Raw genomic sequence first — 18,650 nt, 5'->3', positions numbered from 1 at the left:
TGACAGCAAAAAAAATCTTTGATGTTTTGGTGACTTCCTATTATTCTACAGACACCTTGTTGGTCATTGGTCATTTTGGACATCCATATTTATGTTAAAGTATTCCTTTACGAAAAGCGTTGAAAGATCTAATGTCTCATACGGGAACTCTAAAAATCTGACCTGCCCATTTGTGACGAATCTCAATCTGCCAGTTTCCATCTTTCCCCTCTCACTAAATAAACAGACTTTGTACCTGCATAAACACAAAGAATGCTAGAGAAATTCAGCAGGCCTGGCAGCTCCTGTGAAGATTGAAACTGGGTTAACATTTCAAGTCTGATGTGAGTCATCAGAACTTCCCTTTCATATCTGTAGAGTTGCTTCATGTAGTCTTCAAAAGCTGATGTAAACCTTTTCTAGTATGGCCATGGCCATGTTTAATTTGTAATTTATTACATGGTTTTATAAATATGGAGATTTGGATGAATGAAGCAGTAAAATCTAAATTGTGTTATTGTAAACAATTGTAAACACAAAAACGAAGAGCCACACTGTTTTGTTTTGATTTGAATATAATCAATCATGCCCTTGAACAGCAATCTTCAGGACAGTAACATGAGGACCCTTGCAAAATTAAGGTTTTCAAAATGCTTAACATTATACTTGTTTACTTTTTGTGATTTTTGTTTATACTAAATGTGTTAATGGTGTCAAGGGTAAGGAGGGGTTGCTACACCCAGGACTGTGAGGGAACATACACTTACAGTCATGCCAAATCATCCTTTAGTCTGCAATGATTTTTGATTCAATCAATTGCTTAGTGGAAAATGAAAGTCCTTGAGAGTGAGGCAACATTTGACCAAGAGTAGCATCAAAAGGCCCAAGTAAGTTGAACATAATGGGAATCAAAGAAATCTAATCATTGGCTGGAATCATATCATGCTCAGAGGAAAATTGCTATGGGTGTTGGTGGCCAATCAGCTCAGCTTTAGGACTCTCTACAGGACTTCCTCAGGGTAGTGTCCTAGGTCAATAATGTTCAGCTGCTTCATCAATGACCCAGAATTGGGGATGTTCACCAATGATTACACAATGTTCAGCACCATTTTTAACTCCTCACATACTGAAGCAGTCCATGCCACATGCATCAAGACCCTGTCTATATTCAACCTTGGTCTGATTCCTAGGAGTTCAGCAATGAATCACTCATCTGTCTCCCTGGGGAGTTTCTGCTATCTACAAGGTGTCTGATGGGATACTCTCCACTTGTCTGGATAAGTCCAGGCCCAAAAATAAAGAAAAAGCTAAAACCCACCCTGAAAAAAAACAGCCCGTTGCCCACTAATACACAAAGGCTACAGTGGATGCCATCTACAATTTGCCAAAACTTTCCCGAAAGCACTTTACAAACCTGAGACCTCCACATGACTAGAATGAAAATTGACTCAGCTTTGTGGGAAAACAGCAGCTCCATGTTACACAGTATTCTGTCTGCAAAATTATCCCTCATCAGGGATAAGCCAACATCCTGTAATGCTACCTAAGAGCCACATAGATGCATCTACATCACATGGACTGGCTTAGTGGCTTAGCATGCTTGCAAGGGCAATTATGGATGAGCAATAAATATTGGCATTGCCATCAACATTCATAATGCATGGATGAACAATTCAATCAAACCATTCAAGTTGTGATCAGAGATAATAGGAACTGCAGATGCTGGAGAATCCAAGATAACAAAGTGTGGAGCTGGATGAACACAGCAGCCGAGCAGCATCTCAGGAGCACAAAAGCTGACGTTTCAGGCCTAGACCCTTCATCAGAGAGGGGATTGGGGAGAGGGTTCTGGAGTAAATAGGGAGAGAGGGAGAGGTGGACCAAAGATGGAGAGAGGAGAAGATAGGTGGAGAGGAGAGTATAGGTGGGGAAGTAGGGAGGGGATAGGTCAGTCCAGGGAAGACGGACAGGTCAGGGAGGCGGGATGAGGTTAGTAGGTAGGAAATGGAGGTGCGGCTTGAGGTGGGAGGAGGGGATAGGTGAGAGGAAGAACAGGTTAGGGAGGCGGTGACAAGCTGGGCTGGTTTTGTGATGCAGGTGGGGGAGGGGATGAGCTGGGCTGGTTTTGGAATGCAGTGGGCGAAGGGGAGATTTTGAAGTTTGTGAAGTCCACATTGATACCATTGGGCTGCAGGGTTCCCAAGCGGAATATGAGTTGCTGTTCCTGCAACCTTCGGGTGGCATCACTGTTGCACTGCAGGAGGCCCATGATGGACGTGTCGTCTAAGAAATGGGAGGGGGTGTTAAAATCTCCCCTTCCCCCACTGCATCCCAAAACCAGCCCAGCTCGTTCCCTTCCCCCCACTGCATCACAAAACCAGCCCAGCTTTTCCCCGCCTCCCTAACCTGTTCTTCCTCTCACCTATCCTCTCCTCCCACCTCAAGCCGCACATCCATTTCCTACCTACCACCTCATCCCACCTCCTTGACCTGTCCGTCTTCCCTGGACTGACCTATCCCCTCCCTACCTCCCCACCTATACTCTCCTCTCCACCTGTCTTCTTTTCTCTCCATCTTCGGTCCGCCTCCCCCTCTCTCCCTATTTATTCCAGTTCCCTCTCCCCATCCCCCTTTTCTGATGAAGGGTCTAGGCCCAAAACGTCAGCTTTTGTGCTCCTGAGATGCTGCTTGGCCTGCTGTGTTCATCCAGCTCCACACTTTGTTATCTTAAACCATTCAAATTAATTCCTTCTGATGTAAACAATACTCAGTGTGTCTCAACACAATAATTATTAAATGGACACAGGAGGGAGGGTCAGCTGAATCTGCAAGTTTGGCCATGTCTTACCAAGTAGCGAAAATAATACTTGATGAATCTGAACATTCAATAAAAAATAAACAAAAAGCAAGGGTTTTGTTTCTTCCCCCAGTAGAAAAGAAAATATTTTTACAAATTTGTAACTCCTCACTTGAACCATTAACACGTGCCAATCATGATACCTGCAAGTACATTTAGCTTTCTGACTAAGATATTCTAAACAAATAACAATGAGAAACCAATGCATTGTAAAATATTTACAAGTGAAGCTTATATTCAAAAAGACATCTACGCCACCTTCATATCCCCAAAATGTCTTATGTCAATGGAAGTAGAGTTGGGCAGGAAAGTTGTGGCCATGATCTAGGTTTGACGAGGAGACTCAGTTATAGCTCACCTGCATTGTCAGCCGATAGCAGGCTTCACTAATGAAAAGTCTCTGCGCTGTGGAATCATAGAGTCTCCCCTGGATTTTAAATTTGAATTGTAATCCAGTGAAAAATGGGAAAAAGCAAGAATGGCAAACACTTCTAGTTCCACTGCCAGAAGCAGTGTATCACCCGTAATATTTCCACAATCAATTTCACCCAATGCCTCCATGAGCGATATAACCCTTACTGGTGCAGCAGAATATGACTTTTCACTGACTTACTGGAACATATTGTAAACCATTCCAGTTTGGCCTGACTGAAATCTATTGTCTTTGCAATGATGCAATGAGTCTGGAGAATTGTACTTTTTTTTCCCATTGCTGGTGCATAGGTCATGATCTAAGGAATAAGGCTTTGGATATTTGGCATAAAGTATACATTAAAGCAAACTGAAATTCAGGTAAGGATTCAATAAATATACAACAGTATGTCAGTGCTGCATCAACTTTGCACAAGAAATAAATTGCAATTCCTCATTTTGTTGCAGTTGCTTTCAAAGGTGCTTCTGTACTTACTCCTTTAATTCAGACACCCTTTGACTCCACCACCTTTTTAACCCTTGTGTGTTTCAAATGCTAGATACAGTATGTAATGTTTGAGAGTCTCACACCTGAGCAATGTGAGAATGTTTAATCAATTGCTATTTTAAGATGCATGTTTTAATATCACTGAGGGTTGTGTAACAGGTGAAGTGAAGAAAGGTCCCAACCCAAAACGTCAACTTTCCTACTCCTCTGATGCTGCCTGGCCTGCTGTGTTCCTTCAGCTCCACATTGTGTTATCTCTGACTCCAGCATCAGCAGTTATTATCTTACTATCTCTAAGTGCAAGACTCCATCTATTTGATGTGTTTTCTTGCTGGTTTCACTACTACCAGGTTAAATACTGGTTGAACAAGTTTTACAAATGTTATGGGAAAACTATATTTCAAAATGGAGTTTGGAGAAGGTGCAGAGAAGGCTTACCAAGATGTTTTCTGGCCTGGAGCGTTTTTTGTTATGAAGAGAGGGTGAATAAACTCAGATTGTTTTCACTGTTAAGAGAAGGCTGACCTCCTATCAACCCCAAGAGGGGAGACCTGATAGAGATCTACAAAATTATGAAAGGCTTAGATAGGGTGGATGGTCAGAGACTTTTTCCCAGGGTGGAAAGATCAACTACAAGTGGGCACAGATGCAAGGTGAGACGGAGAAAGTTTATGGGAGAATTGTGGGGAAAGTTTTTCACACTGCGGGTGGTCGATGCCTGGAACACACAGTCAGTTGAAGCGGGTGCATTAACAATGTTTGAGGCGCATCTTGATAGACACATGAACAGGAGGTGAACAGAGGGATAGAAACCATATTTGGGCACTAAGTAGGTGGTCTAAACAAGGAGTAGAATCAGTGTAGGCTTGGTGGGCTGAAAAGCCTCTTCCTGTGCTATATTAAAGTGTATTGTATTATTGTATTGTAAAATTTAGGCAAATAATTGAATATACTGAGAGGTTTTAAGGCTCTCCTAAGAATATGGAATGGCCATGTGGGCCTCTTCCTGTTCTTACTGAGGCATGTAGGTAAAAAGGATTGTAATTAGGATGACATGAACAAATTGGGAGAAATTAAGTGAATTCAGAAGTACTATTAAAGTTTTATAAAAGCTGTGGTTTAAAAGTCTGTATGTTAAAGGAAGAAATGGAATCCTTAACATCCAGAGGTCCACCAAACTGTTGAGAATGAGTTAGATTGAGAGAGAATGCAACTGATAGAATAGAAAATGTTAAAAGTACCCATTGGGTCTTATAGACAGCATCTGTGGAGAAACCAATTTCATCAGAACTGGAAAATGTTAGCAATGTAGTGAGTTGTGAGTGAGGGAAAGAGCTGAAGGTGGAAAAAGAATGAAAGCAATTTAGGATAGTTTGGAATGGGGGAGAGATCACATGATGGAGGATTTCATGATGCAAGGCCAAAGGGAGCAAACGTGGGGCAAGGAACAAAATAAAAGAATTTGTCTTGATATGTCAATAACAGGATCCTGAATGGTTGCTTTTGGAAAGTAGAGGAATGAGAGAGAAACAAGACAGAAACAAACCCTCAAAGAGAAATAAAACCATATAGTATCAGGGCTTCTGATCTAAAACTGTTGAATTCAGTGCTGAGACCAGAAGGTTCTATAGTACACAGTCAAAAGATGAGGTGCTGTTCGGCTAGGTTTCATTTGAACGCAGCAAAAGACCAAGAAAACAAAGGTCAGAGCAGGAGAATCAAAAGCTCAGTTAATTGCAAATTCAGGGTCCTGCTTGACGACTGAAAACAAAATGTTCTGCAAAGCAGTGACCAAGTCTGCATTTGGTGTCCCTAGTGTAGAACTGAATGTACTGAGTGATGATTTCAACACAATGGAAATGCAGGGCAGAGGAAAATGATATATCTTGGAAAATGTAGACATTGGGTGGAAATGAGAGAGAGAAGCAATAGCTACAATAGTGTAAACAAAATAAGGTGAGAACATCTATGAGCATGTTCAATTAAAGACTAAGGTTGGGAATAGGATCATCCATCAGTTAGCAAAGTAAAGCTTCAAGTTCAAAGTTAGTGCAACTGTCATACTTTAATAATTTGATCTGCACATTTTTAGTTTGGTGTCAAATGTTGGATATGGGAAAATAAATTAAAGTACACTTTTCTTTCTTCCAGATAACTGTTCAAGCTGGCATTAATTGATGTGTAAATATACAGATATTCCTACATTGGCTCACTTAAAAATGGTATACTTAGAAAATCTTAGGGTCTTTTTTGACTCTACAATGTCACTTGGCTCATGCAATATAAAGAATGATGTTTATTTCCTGCTCTCACATTCTGACAGCTATTACAAATCTGAAGAAACTACTGGACAATTTCACTTGTCACTTTGGAAAGATGGTTTTTATAAAAAGGAATGAATTAAAATTCAAGTACTTTTCTGATTTTTTTTAGTGGGATCTTATACCAATAACGCAGCCACTCAACATATGGAAAATCACCTGATGCCTCTAAAAATTATTTCAATTTTATGAAAGATACAAACTGAGTGTGAGTTTTTATCTGTCCCTTATTACAGTGTTAGAAATTGATAAGAATACTGTTCATAATTCCAGTTCCCTTTTGAAATCAGATCTGACTGGTGTATGAAAACTCGTGAAGAACCACTTTTAATTTTTTTAATAAACAGAAAAGGAAAATAATTCTAGTGTTGAACTTTTGATACCAAAATATTACTGCTGTGTGCACAGTCTCAACACCCTCTGCCAAAATATTCATCCCTGGAACTGACAGTCACTGAAAATGTTCAATCCTCATTGTTCAATCTTTCTCAATGTCCATTTGAAACAATTGAACAAAACCTATAGGTTTTAGAGAAATTATCTGTAACTTTATTTTTAATATAAATAAGATATAAAATCAGACCTGATTTTAATCCACATAAAACCTGTCTTCTTCTACAGAGTTGGCATGGTTTCCATTCTGTAAATAGCCCTTGGTATACTAGTTGAGTTACTTCATAGGGCTCTTTTAAAAGGCATTTTACAACAGTGAGACTGCCTGGTTATTTATTCATACTGCATGGTTTTATTACTAATAAACCCAAGAAATGCTCTTGTGCATCATTTTGACCAAATTCAGCAAAAGATAAGAAAAGCATATTTCAGATGGAGCTCAGGCTAAACAATTGAATTAGATTTGAGTAAAATATTTCTTTTTCCCCACATGGCCTGATTAACAGTAACGTTGGTGCTAACTGATTATGAAATGGTATCACTGATTGTCAATCCAGTCATTTTCAATGGTCACTTCATTTTTACCTTTGGAGAGTACATTTCTGCTTGTCTATATTTTTAAAGTAAAAATTAGAAGTCAGGAAAGTCTGAAACAGGGTGGAAACTGAATTTTGTCTTCATATATTATGGAATTTAATGTCAATGTAAAATGATAAAGGACTGGTTTACTAGCTACAAGGAGCTGTTTTAGTATCTTCTTTTGCCAAGATTCATTTTATTTGCATTTTTGTTTTATTCACTCATTGGATTTGGGAATCATTGGTTGTCCATGATTTATTGCCTATTCCTGGTAGTCATTAAGAAGGGATAGTGGGCTGCCTTTTTTAACCACTGCAGTCTATGTCTGTAGGTTGACCCACAATGATCTTAGAGAGGGAATTCTAGGATTTTGACCCAGAGTCAGTGAAGGAAAGGTAACATACTTCCAAGTCAGGATAGTGACTGGCTTTGATTGGAACTTGCAGATGATGGTGTTCCCATGTATCTGCTGTCTTGGTCTCTCTAGATGGAAGTGGCCGTGGGTGGTACAGTAATTTAGTTATCAAAATAACAATTTATCTTCCTTTGTTATAAGTAATGAGTTATTTCTGTAACATCTGATTTGGTTAGAAGAAGCCACTTTTTACTAACCTGCCTGTGATAAAATGCTAGGACAATGAATTGACATCTTTGCTGGATGCAACGTTAGGTAAAGTGATTGGCTAAAACTCAGTATTATGCAAAAACCCTGATAAAACATGTCAAATATTTCAAGACTAATAAATTAATTCTATTTAGTCTTAACTTACATTATTACAATCATCAATTCCAGTCGTTGATAAACTACCACATGTTAATTCAAAAGTACTACTTAAACAGTTCAAGAATGTAATTCCACACTATAAGTTTGTCTTGCTGATAAAGAGGTTGTTCCTTATGTTTAAATCATGTCCCGAACAGAGTTGTACATTGCAAGGGTAATTGCAGCTTTGCTTACTAATTAGTGGCTGTTTGGCAATGTTGTCTATTGAGCACATTTTCCGATATTATTGTTTTGTTTCTCTTCATTAACATCTACGCACCTTTTCTTTTGTGTCCAGGGTTTTATACAAAATACTTATAAGAGTTATTTCAGGCAGTATGAATATGCAAAGTAAAAGGCAGGTGCGCAGCAATAATTATTTCTAGCTTCAGAAATTTCCACCAGATGGCCTGTCCATACTTCTCATTATTCTATCTACTGGGTTGATATCTAACTATGAACTACCTCAAAATGTCCGAGGAATAAGACCATTCTCGAGTATAGATATTAATCTGAGATCTTGTTTATTGTTCGGGCAGACATTACATATCTGACTGCACTATGGTTCAAAGTGTTGGAAGTCATTCTAATATTCTTGCCACAATGTCTTTAATAACAAATATCAAAAGTGTTTTTTTCAGCTTAGCTCCATTGGTAGTGAGCTGAAGATGAGTCATGGGGTTTTGGCTTTTGTGTTTTATCTCCTGTCTAAGGGTTAAGCACTTGATCTAGGCTGACATTGCAATGCCAACTTTAGGATATTATTAGACAAAGTCCTAATCTACCTATCCTCATGGCTGAACTGGACAGCAAAGACTCTTGTTAGTTAGTTGATGAATATCTCCTTGAGTGCTGGCGAGCAGTTTCCTTCATTTTATGCTCTGAAAATGAACGTAATAATTCATTGAATTTATGTCATATTTCTTGGAAATTGCTTGGGATTCCAGATCCACAGCAACATGGCTAACTGACTGTCCCTCTGAAATGGCCCTAGCAAGCCATCCAGTTAAAGGGCATAATGTATGGGCTATCACACTCACATCCCATTAAAGAATAAAGAAAACAAAATTAAATCAAACTAATCAAAAATAATTAATGTGGTTGCTGCAAAGTTATTTCTTCTTTCTAGGAGTGGTCTTTAGAAATTTTAGTTTGAGATTAAATCTGAAACCTACGATTCCCTGCAAACTCATTAGTTCATTTACTATCCCAGAAAGGCCAAGTCCCAAAGTGTGTTTCCCCCAAGTTTGTTTTTTCTTCTAGTATTTAATTGAATTTAATGGAGGAAATGGCCCTGTTAAGTTGCATCCTTAAATGGACAGCAAGTCATAGAATGATAGACTCATATAAGACTATGACATGGAGGGATACCATTCGGCTCTTTGTTATTTGAAAATGTTTGCATAGATTCAGTCTAGTTAATCCCATAGCCCCACTTTTATTCCCCATATCCCTGCAATTTATCCTCCTTGATGTATTTAGAAAAGTTCTCTTGGAAAGCTACCATTGAATCTGTATCCATTACCTCACAGCAAAAACTAAATTCTAATCATTTGTTACGTAAAAATGTCTTCCTTACATCACTATTGGTTCTTTTGTAAGACACCATAAATTTATGCCCTCTCTACTTACTTGAGCTAAATCCTATGTGATTTTGAGCACACTTGCCAAATTTCCTCTTTGGATTCTTAGCTCTAAGAATAATAATCCAAGCTTTTACAGTCTCTCCATGTACCTGCAATCCCCACTATCTGCAACCAATTGAATAAATTTCTTTGATGCTTTCTCTAAAGCTATTTGTTCTCTTATATTTCTTATAATGCAAACAGTGTAGGCATAGCATGTCATGGAAAAAATAGCCACAATAGCTTTCATTTCCTTTTTGTTTCTTTTGAAACACACTGTGTTCATTTTCTAGATCTGAAAGAAATTATAGGTTATTTTAGTTGCTTAAATCAATGATTGAGATTCCATTCATCTGGCAACTAATAAATACTCAAGTGGTCATGAACTCCTCAACTTTTTTACAATCTCTGTTCCAAAATAAAGACTACTTCAAATCCTATAAGAAAATCTAAATGAAAATTGCTAGACAGAATGTGTATTTGCATTCTGTAAGTGATGCAAATAAATTGTTCAATTAAAATGTCATCAAATATACAGTTTTCCAAGTAATATCCTCCAGTTTAAAATAAATACTTGAGTGACTTATTAGTTAATAAATCATTATTCTCTGCTTATTTAATTACAGCTTGCATCATACATTTCACAAAAACTCATAATCATCAACGATTAGAGAACCTAACAAAGCTATCGACCCATTCTGTTGGTGACAGCTTTCTACTAAGCCAATTCAAAGCCACCACTACTGGCCTGAAGTAATGGGTACAGATTCAATGGTAGTTTGCCAAGGGAACTTTTCTAAATACTTCAAGGAGGAGAAATTGCAGGGATATGGTTGTTGCCTGACCTGTTCTTTTAATATTTTCTCTGTGCCTACTCTACAAAGACCTTTTATAACTTTATAGATCTGTATTAAATCACACTTCAGTCTTCTCTTTTCAGAAGAATAGCTCATTCACCCATTCCTAAAAAGTATAACCTTGCCTCACTGCTCTGGTGTTTTGGTCCGTTTTTTTGTATGTCCCTATAAGTTCCTCTTCGTGTAAAGATTCATTTAAAAATATCAAATAATTTGAACATTCTCCTGTATTAGATTTGTCTAGTTGCCCAAATTGAGCAGTGCAAATAGAGAATTTCACTTTGACTATGTTTTAAATACTTTGTGTATAATAAGAATGATCAGTTTCACAAGTTTCCCTTTATTCTGTTTAATAATCATGAAAAGGAAGGAAAGAAAACAATTATAATAAGTGAAGTGACCGCAGAATTGATGGAAATGCATTTCGACACTATTGTCTTCCTCTACTTCAAATATTTATCCAAAATAAGCAATAATATCTCTATCAACCACTTCTACAGCAAACACTTTTCTACTCAAGGGAATTTCTTCTAACACTTCACATCACAAGCAGTGATTTTCTAAACAAAACCATTGCATTTCTCTAGTCACTTCAAATAAATCCATCATTATTTGTTGAACTTCTTTAAATTTTATTTTGGCCATCTTGGCTTCAAGAAAAATAATTGGAAGAGCTATTTTGCATTTATCTGAGTTGTTATGAACTCCCTGAAAATATTTGTTTTAAACTATATTCAGACAAATAAAATTCCAAAAATTATGCATTGACAAATGAATGAAATAACAATTTCCCAACCCTGCCATCACCTTGATGAATCTCTGCTACAAACTGTTAATAGCTTTAAAGCTAATTCTAGAATGGAGGATATAACAATATGCAAGATGCAAGAAATAATTGGAAGAACTATTCTGCATTCATGTGAGTTGTCATGAACTCTCTGAAAATGTCTATTTTAAACACAGTGCTAAACTAGATATAGACAAACAAAATTCCAAAAATTATGCATTAACAAATGAATAAAATAGCAATTTCCCAACTCTGCCGTCACCTCAATGAATCTCTGCTACAAACTGTTAATAGCTTTAAAGCTAATTCTAGAATATAAAAATATGCATGATATGCCATTCCTGATGCTTTGTACAAATGTATCTTTACTTCTGTATTCCATCCTAATATTTACAAAACCCAAAATAGTTTTGGTTTTCCAGAATAGCTTTATATATCTGTATTTGCACACCACAACAATACATTTAAGTAAACTTGTCTTATGCTGTAACATAATTCATACTTGAATTGCCAATGAGCAAATGCTGAAATGATCATTACTTTACTTTACCTAAAGTATGATTGACAAGATGAACCCTTATTCACTGTCCACATCTCTGCCCCCAAATTCCCCCTTTTTCTATGGATTAACTCTGATTCATTTCATTGAAACTCAGGGATGAACAGGGCGGCAAAGGAAATTAGATCAGATATGGAAAGATGTTTGAAAACTGGCTAATTTGACATATATGCAACAACAGGGAAATCATGAGTATGGTTTTCCAGCGACGAAATCCCAATGTTAGTATGTAACTTATTGTCACAGTATCTCTTTGGAGTCCCTCATATCCTTAAAAGGATTATTTGCCTCACTCCCTGTGGTGGTGAGTTCCAGACTCTCACAATGCTATGGATAAAATATTTTCTAAATAATTCCTAATTTAACTGTGTGATGATTGTCTTACATTAATGGCCTCTGTTTTGTCTCTAGCCGTTTCTCTGTCTTGCTGAGTGGTCATCAATATGAAATGTTAATTGTTTCTCTCTACAGATGCTGCCTGACCTGTTCTTTTAATGCTGTCTCAATATCTACTCTATGAAAGCCTTTTATAAATTTATAGACCTGTATTAAGTCACACTTCGGACTTATCTTTTCAAAAGAACAGTAGCCCAGCGTATTCACCCTTTCCTGAAAAATACAACCTAACCTCACTGTTCTGGTGTATTTGATCCATTTTTTGTACGTCTCAATAAGTTCCTCTCAGTGTAAATATTCATTTAAAAACATCAAATGGTTTGAACATTCTCCTTTATTAGATTTACCCAAATCGAGGCGTGAAAATGGAGAATTTCATTTTGAATATGTCTGGAGTACAAGAATAATGAGTTTCACAAGCTTCCTTTTATTCTGGTTAACAATAATCACAAAAATGAAAAATGAAGAGAAAACAATTTAAAATAAGTGAAGTAACCACAGAATTGATGGAAATTTGATAAGATGCTACTCACTTTGTTGTTTCTGCCGTGCCTTATCACATATGGCAGGTCTCTGATAGATCTTTTTCCCATCAGGCAGGGTGCAATCATTGCTGCAAAGTACTACTCCTAAGCAGGATTTCTTCAGAATGTGGCAATTGTGATTGTTCGTATTCCTCATGGCCCATCCGCTCTGATGCCTCTGTGCATTTTTATCATCAGCACTATAAATAAATTTAACATAGGAATCTGTCCATTCCTGGAAACGATCCAACTGAAGCACATCCTTTAAAGAAAAATTAAACAATGAACGAAAGTTTTTTTTTAAACAAGATAGAGACATATGCATTTAATCACAATCTGCAATGAAAATGAAAATATCAGGAATGCCTCTAATGTGTAGGGGTATTTATTTCCATGTCTCTAGTTTGGCAAAATCATCCAAAATAAAATTAGGCTTTTTTAATAGGTGATTTTAGTGTAAAGCACCATTATAATGAAAATTGCTAACTAATACATCTGCACTAAAACAGTATAACTTTTAGCAGCAAAGAACTTTGCATCAAGAATAATGCTTTTAATAGAATTTGTAATGTAATAGATCTTGTATCAGAGAGTAGTCAATAAATTGTTTAGTATAATTGACTTAAAGCAATTGACGCTGTCATGTTTTCAGGTGTTGGGCTTGGATCTGAATATGCTTTAACAGGAAATCAATCATCTTTTATCTGTCCGGTCTCGTGTTATTTTAAAAGAAATTCTTAAATTCATATCATTTCATTTTTCAACTGATGCAGAAACAACTGATCAACATTTTAACAGTTCTGATTAAAGCATTATGTTTCAATCAATGGGAAATGTTTCGCGAAGCAGGGTGTCTGACGCAGAGCAGCTGAATTAATTTATGCAGGGCTAAAAGATGCTAAGCATTCTAGATTAACAAAGGACAAACTTGCATTTGTATAGCCACTGTCATATCCATCCCAACTGCTTCATGAACTGCAGCTTTTTTTTAAAGTTACAGAGGCAAACGTGGTAGACAAATGAACTTCCCAGCTCCCCTTCAAATAGTGCTTTTAAATCCAGTCATTACACCCCACCCTAAAGACGACATTTTTATGGCACTGTTGCCTGGCTGTAATGGAAGGGTCCCAGATGATGTGTTCAAGTCCTGAGAGTGGCTACCACTGTCCGCCCAAAGGCCCGGCTCCCTACTGCCCGCGTCAAACTTACAACTATCATTCAGTTCAGCTCTCCTAGGAAGCAGGCTTGGAAAACATATAGCTAGTTAGTTCACAGTAGGATGAGGCGGGAGTCTATATTAAGACTATAACAGTAGTACTCACTTGTCTATTTAAGATTTAGGGGTCAGCCATCTAACACAGGTTGTGCATTTGCCATCAGCTCCGAAGGCAGTTTTTGCGCGATCCCTTTGTGACACTTAGGTCAGAAAATTAATCGAAATATTCTTTAGGCAAACGTTTCGCAAAATGTACACACGATTGTGAGAAAAGTAAAACAGATTTCACAACATTAAAGCGAGGAAAGACTGTAAGAATGCGCTTTGGAATGGACGGAATATTTTGGTTAGGAATGACAATAACTCGTGAGTAATACGTAAGGTGGGTGCGTGCCTTTCGGGCGATTCTCCGTTTCTGTTTTAACGAATCCATTCGGATTTGTTATAACACACCTCGGGGAAAGTGAGACTTGAACCCAAACCTTCTAACCCTGAGGTTGGGACACCACCACTGCTCCATAAGACCATTCTGACGACCCTATGCTTGCCCCTCACACGCTCCGAAGTGTCCACAGACCTTCTAAATGCGAGAAGTTCTGGAAATGGTTGAGTTCAATGCAATGCGATTAATAAAGGGCCACTAAGAATCTGAAATTAAAACAGCAAATGCTGGAAATACGCGACAGGTCAGGCAGCATCTGTAAAGAGAAATATCAGAACGTGGACCTTTTTTCTCTGCAGCCAGATCTGAAAGCGTTCTGAAACTTTAGCTCTGCTTTCTCTCGACAGACGTGCTGAGTTTTTCCAGTATTTTCTTTCAGTTTCTAAAAGTCTTGAGCTCGGACTGTCACTTCACATTGAAGTAGTGAGTAAATGGTTTCATGCCTAGAATGCCTTTTTCAAGCCTTTTCATGCCTAGAATCAGTTACCCATGTTGCGCTCTAGATAGAATATCAATGTCCTTAACTGTACGTGCTTGAGAATGGAGGCGGCACGTTAAAGTTACAGGTTACATCCTGATGTGAAGAGAAAGGCTTGGTGTTATGGGGGAATATCCTGGTCCAGTGTAAGACACACTCACCTGGGGCAGTTTGGGGTCGTTGATGTCCCAGGATATAGGCGATTCCAGCGCAGAGATGTAGTCGGCGTCGGGGAAACAACGCTCCCCGCTTTTCAACATCCTCCCGACTGGTACAAACTCGAAGGAAAAAGCTTGTTTCTAACCTCTTGCGAAAACCTCAGAACCGGTTTAGCCGAGAGGTTTGAATTCCCCTTCTGAAAAAGGAGATCGAAGCTAAGTGTCAATTCTGCATGGCTGACAAAGACTTGTTCCCAGGTATAACGTAAACTATTCCATAGAACAGAGACCACAATTCAGACAAATGGTTTACCTGCGCAAAGGAAACCAAATAAACTAAACAAACGAAACCGTTTCTATCTATCTCTCTCTCGTAGCATCTTCCTCAACAGAAGCGTCAACTCATCAATAAAATCCAGGTGAGGTGCCAGGGGAGCAGTGATCTTGTGCACTGTTCTGAAAGATTGTGCAGAACTGAATAAATTTAATCCCATTCCCAAATGGATTGATACCACAAGTTTTGTATCTGCCTGATTGCTAATAAGTTTATCTCACCTCAGACAGAAAAAAAGCAAATCCCTGGCAAATAACACATCATTAGAACAATTGCCGAGGAAACATTATTGGGAAACTAAAGCTACACAAAATTTGGTTGAGTACAATTCAAAGCATTTGACGAGCAACTGCAGAGAAATTTGAGAGATAAGGGAGGCAGAAACCGAGCTGTCAATACCAATAGAGTCTGTGGGGAGGAAAAACCGAAAGAACTGCGGATGCTGTAAATCAGAAGCAAAAACAGAATTTATCTGGAAGAGCTCAGCAGGTCTGGCAACTTCCCTGAAGAGAAAGTGCAGTTGATGTTTCGGGACCGGTGACCCTTCCCCAGAACTTAAAGAATAGGATCAGTTTTGGATGGGAGATGCCCCAGCTCTGATACTCAGCCAAGCAGAAGTTGCTGTATCGCTTTACCTGACTACTGCCGGCTCTGAGGAAGCGACTGCCCTGTCCGCCAGCCAGAATGACTGAAGTTCCGAGCTGAAGGGAACAGCAACTTGGCTGAGTCACTCACTGCAAGAAAAGGAGTCGCAATTTTCCTCGGAAGAGCAACTCGATCGCATGTCATGCAAATACATTCCGCACTCTGTCCAATGAGAGGCTCTCAAGGGACCGAGTTGAGGTTTGGTTCAAAGAAGTTCGAAAAAGAATCATTTCACAGAAACTGAACAGGTAGAGAGCCCCAGTGGCGGTGGTGGAATCCAACACGTTCTCTAGTCAAACATAAAAAAGTAGCATTGGGGCCTTGAGTGTTTTTTCTTAAGCAACCAGCTGGCCCTTGGCGACATGCCCCTCTCATTCTTAATAGCCCCCAGAGCAGTCCCTTGGCTGATAGGTACTGGAGCTACGTCGACCCGAATGGATCACTTGTCCCCACTGGATCTTCACCTGCTAAAGTGGAGGAACTCAACAGTGTGGATCATTCCTGTACTTGCTGTGTCTTGTTCACAGTGGACAATACCCTAGTATGCCAAAAGATATGCTTACGTTCCTCACTTGCTTGATAGGCAGAAGCCTAAGAATAGAATTTCAAATAGCTTCCATTTGGAGAGCACCTTTGCATAGAAGCTGGGAGCAGGAGTGGGCTATTCAGCCCTCAAGCCTTTTCCACCCATATGGAATGGGGCTTATCCTCTACCTCAATGTCATATTTCCACATTCTCCCTCTAACCCTTGAGGCCTTTAATGTCTAAAAATGTATCTCTTTCTTGAATATAATTCAGCAGCGTGGCTTCCACAGCCTTCCATTGCAAAACATTCCACAGCACTTTCACAGGATTGAAAAACAAATATCAAGTCAAAAAGAGGACTCCCTTGACCAAACATTTGGCCCAAGAGTAGGTTTTGAAGGAACATCTTGAAAAGAGTGGAACTGGCTGGTGAGGCAAATCATTTCCAGAAGAGTATTCCAGAACCAAAAACACAGTTGTCAGTAGTGGGGAGAAGGAATTGGGCTGCACTGTGACTTGTGTTGGAGGAACGTAGAGTGCCCAAGGGAGTAGTCAGACCAGAGGAACTTACAGAGATGGGAATGATTTGGACTGGACAGTGAAAATAAGTTAGCACACCAGCGCACCTATGTTTTCTACACAGGAAAGACCCTGAGCTTCCATTTGCTTGCTACTTCAACACACCACCACGCTCTCTGGCCAACATTTTTATCTCAAGCTTTCTGGAGAGCTCCAGCAGAGCTCAGCACAAGCTGGAAGAATAACACTTCATTTTCCACTTGGGAACTCTGCAGCCTTCTGGACTTAATATCAAGTTCAACAATTTTAGGGCTTGAGCACCTTTCCCCATGATTTCCTCCAGCACCCAACACCAGGCCTTGTCACCACATGAGCTGCCACCACACACTACCCATTGTCAGCTACTAATAGTTCTGGTTAGCAGCTTTTCATTTCCCCCAGACTGACCTTTAATTCCCTTGTCTGTCTGACTGTTCTTTTCTCTCTTTGGGCTCTATTTCCATCTATCATTTACCCTCTCCCCTCCCCCCATGCCATCTGCTGTGTAAAAACCATTCTTTTCCTAGCTACCATCAGTTCGGAAGAAGAGTCACTAGACTCAAAATGTTACCTCTGATTTTTCACCACAGATGCTGCTGACTTGCTGAGATTTTCTGGCAATTTCTGTTTTTATAATGCACTAGTGGGCCGAGTGCCAAAGTAAGTCAGCTAAAACGTGGGTGATGAATCATACAGCTGCCTCCTGGACTGAAGGTGTTGTCATATGAGGGAAGGTTGAGTATGTTAGACTAATTCTCTTTCGTACTTTTAAAAACAAGACGGGATTCTATTGACATGACGAAGGTTGTGTGGGAGCTTGACAGGGCGAATGCTGGGACAATGCTGGAGAATCTAGAAATAGAGGTGGAGTTAATAAACAAAACGCCTCCTTCTTAAGATGGGGATGAAGGGAAATCATTCCTGTCAGAGGCTTATTAATCTTTGGAATGCCCTTTCTCCGAGAACAGCGGAGCCTGGGTCAGTAATTGAATTCAGGATTGATTTAGACAGTTTTTGTTTGACAAGGGAGTCAGAGACATGGGGAATAGGCAAGGTATTGGATTTGATGCCGCAATCAGATTAGCCTTTATTTTATTTTACTGAATGTAGACGGATCAGGCTTAGTTCAGGATCAGGCCTATTCCTGCCCCTATTTCTGTACTGTTATGGATCTTGGAGCAGGTTGCAAAATGTCTAGCAGCATTTGAGTTAGCTCACACTTATGAGGCGGTGGGGGTAGAAGATAACATTGGGCTAACCAAAGCATGGATACTGACTTTGTCAACAGTTAAACTGAATGAGTTGTGGTGACAGCCACCATTAAGGAGATCTTTGTGATGAAGAAGGTTTGGAGTCAATTTTTAGGGTCAGAGAGAAATCCAAGCTTGTGAACAGTTCTGTTCAGCCTAAGGCAGTTGGGGCAAATGGTCAAGGAATGAAGATTATGACAATGACCCAAATCTTTCCATTTCCAGATTGTTAGATTACAAGATGCATATTGAAACCCAGGGAAATCATGATGTAGGTTATTTATACTCTATATTAATGACTTGGGTGCAGGGATGGAAGGTACTATAGCAAAATGTTCAGTTTACTCTAAAATAAGTGGGACAGCAAGTTTCAATCAAAAAGGATGAAAATAATCATTTCACTTAAACCAAAAATCAGATATTTTTGAATGGATATTGATCGATTAGGAGAACGAGCCAAAGTTTGACAGATGTAATGACAATG

At 38.9% G+C, this 18,650-nt stretch overlaps 1 protein-coding gene across 2 annotated transcripts in view; it reads right to left on the bottom strand.

The window, feature by feature from the left end:
- The window catches only part of LOC125452611 (chorion-specific transcription factor GCMa-like), a 30,766-nt gene extending 14,828 nt beyond the window's left edge, over window positions 1-15,938 (bottom strand). Inside the window, exons 1-3 of one of the 2 annotated variants that reach the window (XM_048531254.2) lie at window positions 15,823-15,938; window positions 14,857-15,050; window positions 12,569-12,821 (exon numbers count right to left, since the gene is read on the bottom strand). In XM_048531254.2, coding sequence (XP_048387211.1) covers window positions 12,569-12,821; window positions 14,857-14,955 — 352 coding nt within the window. In that variant the 5' untranslated portion in view covers window positions 14,956-15,050; window positions 15,823-15,938. Of the gene's footprint in view, window positions 1-12,568; window positions 12,822-13,881; window positions 13,991-14,856; window positions 15,051-15,822 lie in introns of those variants that run through there. The other variant, XM_048531255.2, reaches the window with a different exon arrangement.
- Between the last annotated feature and the right edge of the window lie 2,712 nt (window positions 15,939-18,650).

The sequence above is a fragment of the Stegostoma tigrinum genome, chromosome 4 (genome assembly GCF_030684315.1).
Source record: "Stegostoma tigrinum isolate sSteTig4 chromosome 4, sSteTig4.hap1, whole genome shotgun sequence".
Classification (NCBI taxonomy): domain Eukaryota; kingdom Metazoa; phylum Chordata; class Chondrichthyes; order Orectolobiformes; family Stegostomatidae; genus Stegostoma; species Stegostoma tigrinum.
This window is presented reverse-complemented; position numbering and strand designations above follow the sequence as displayed.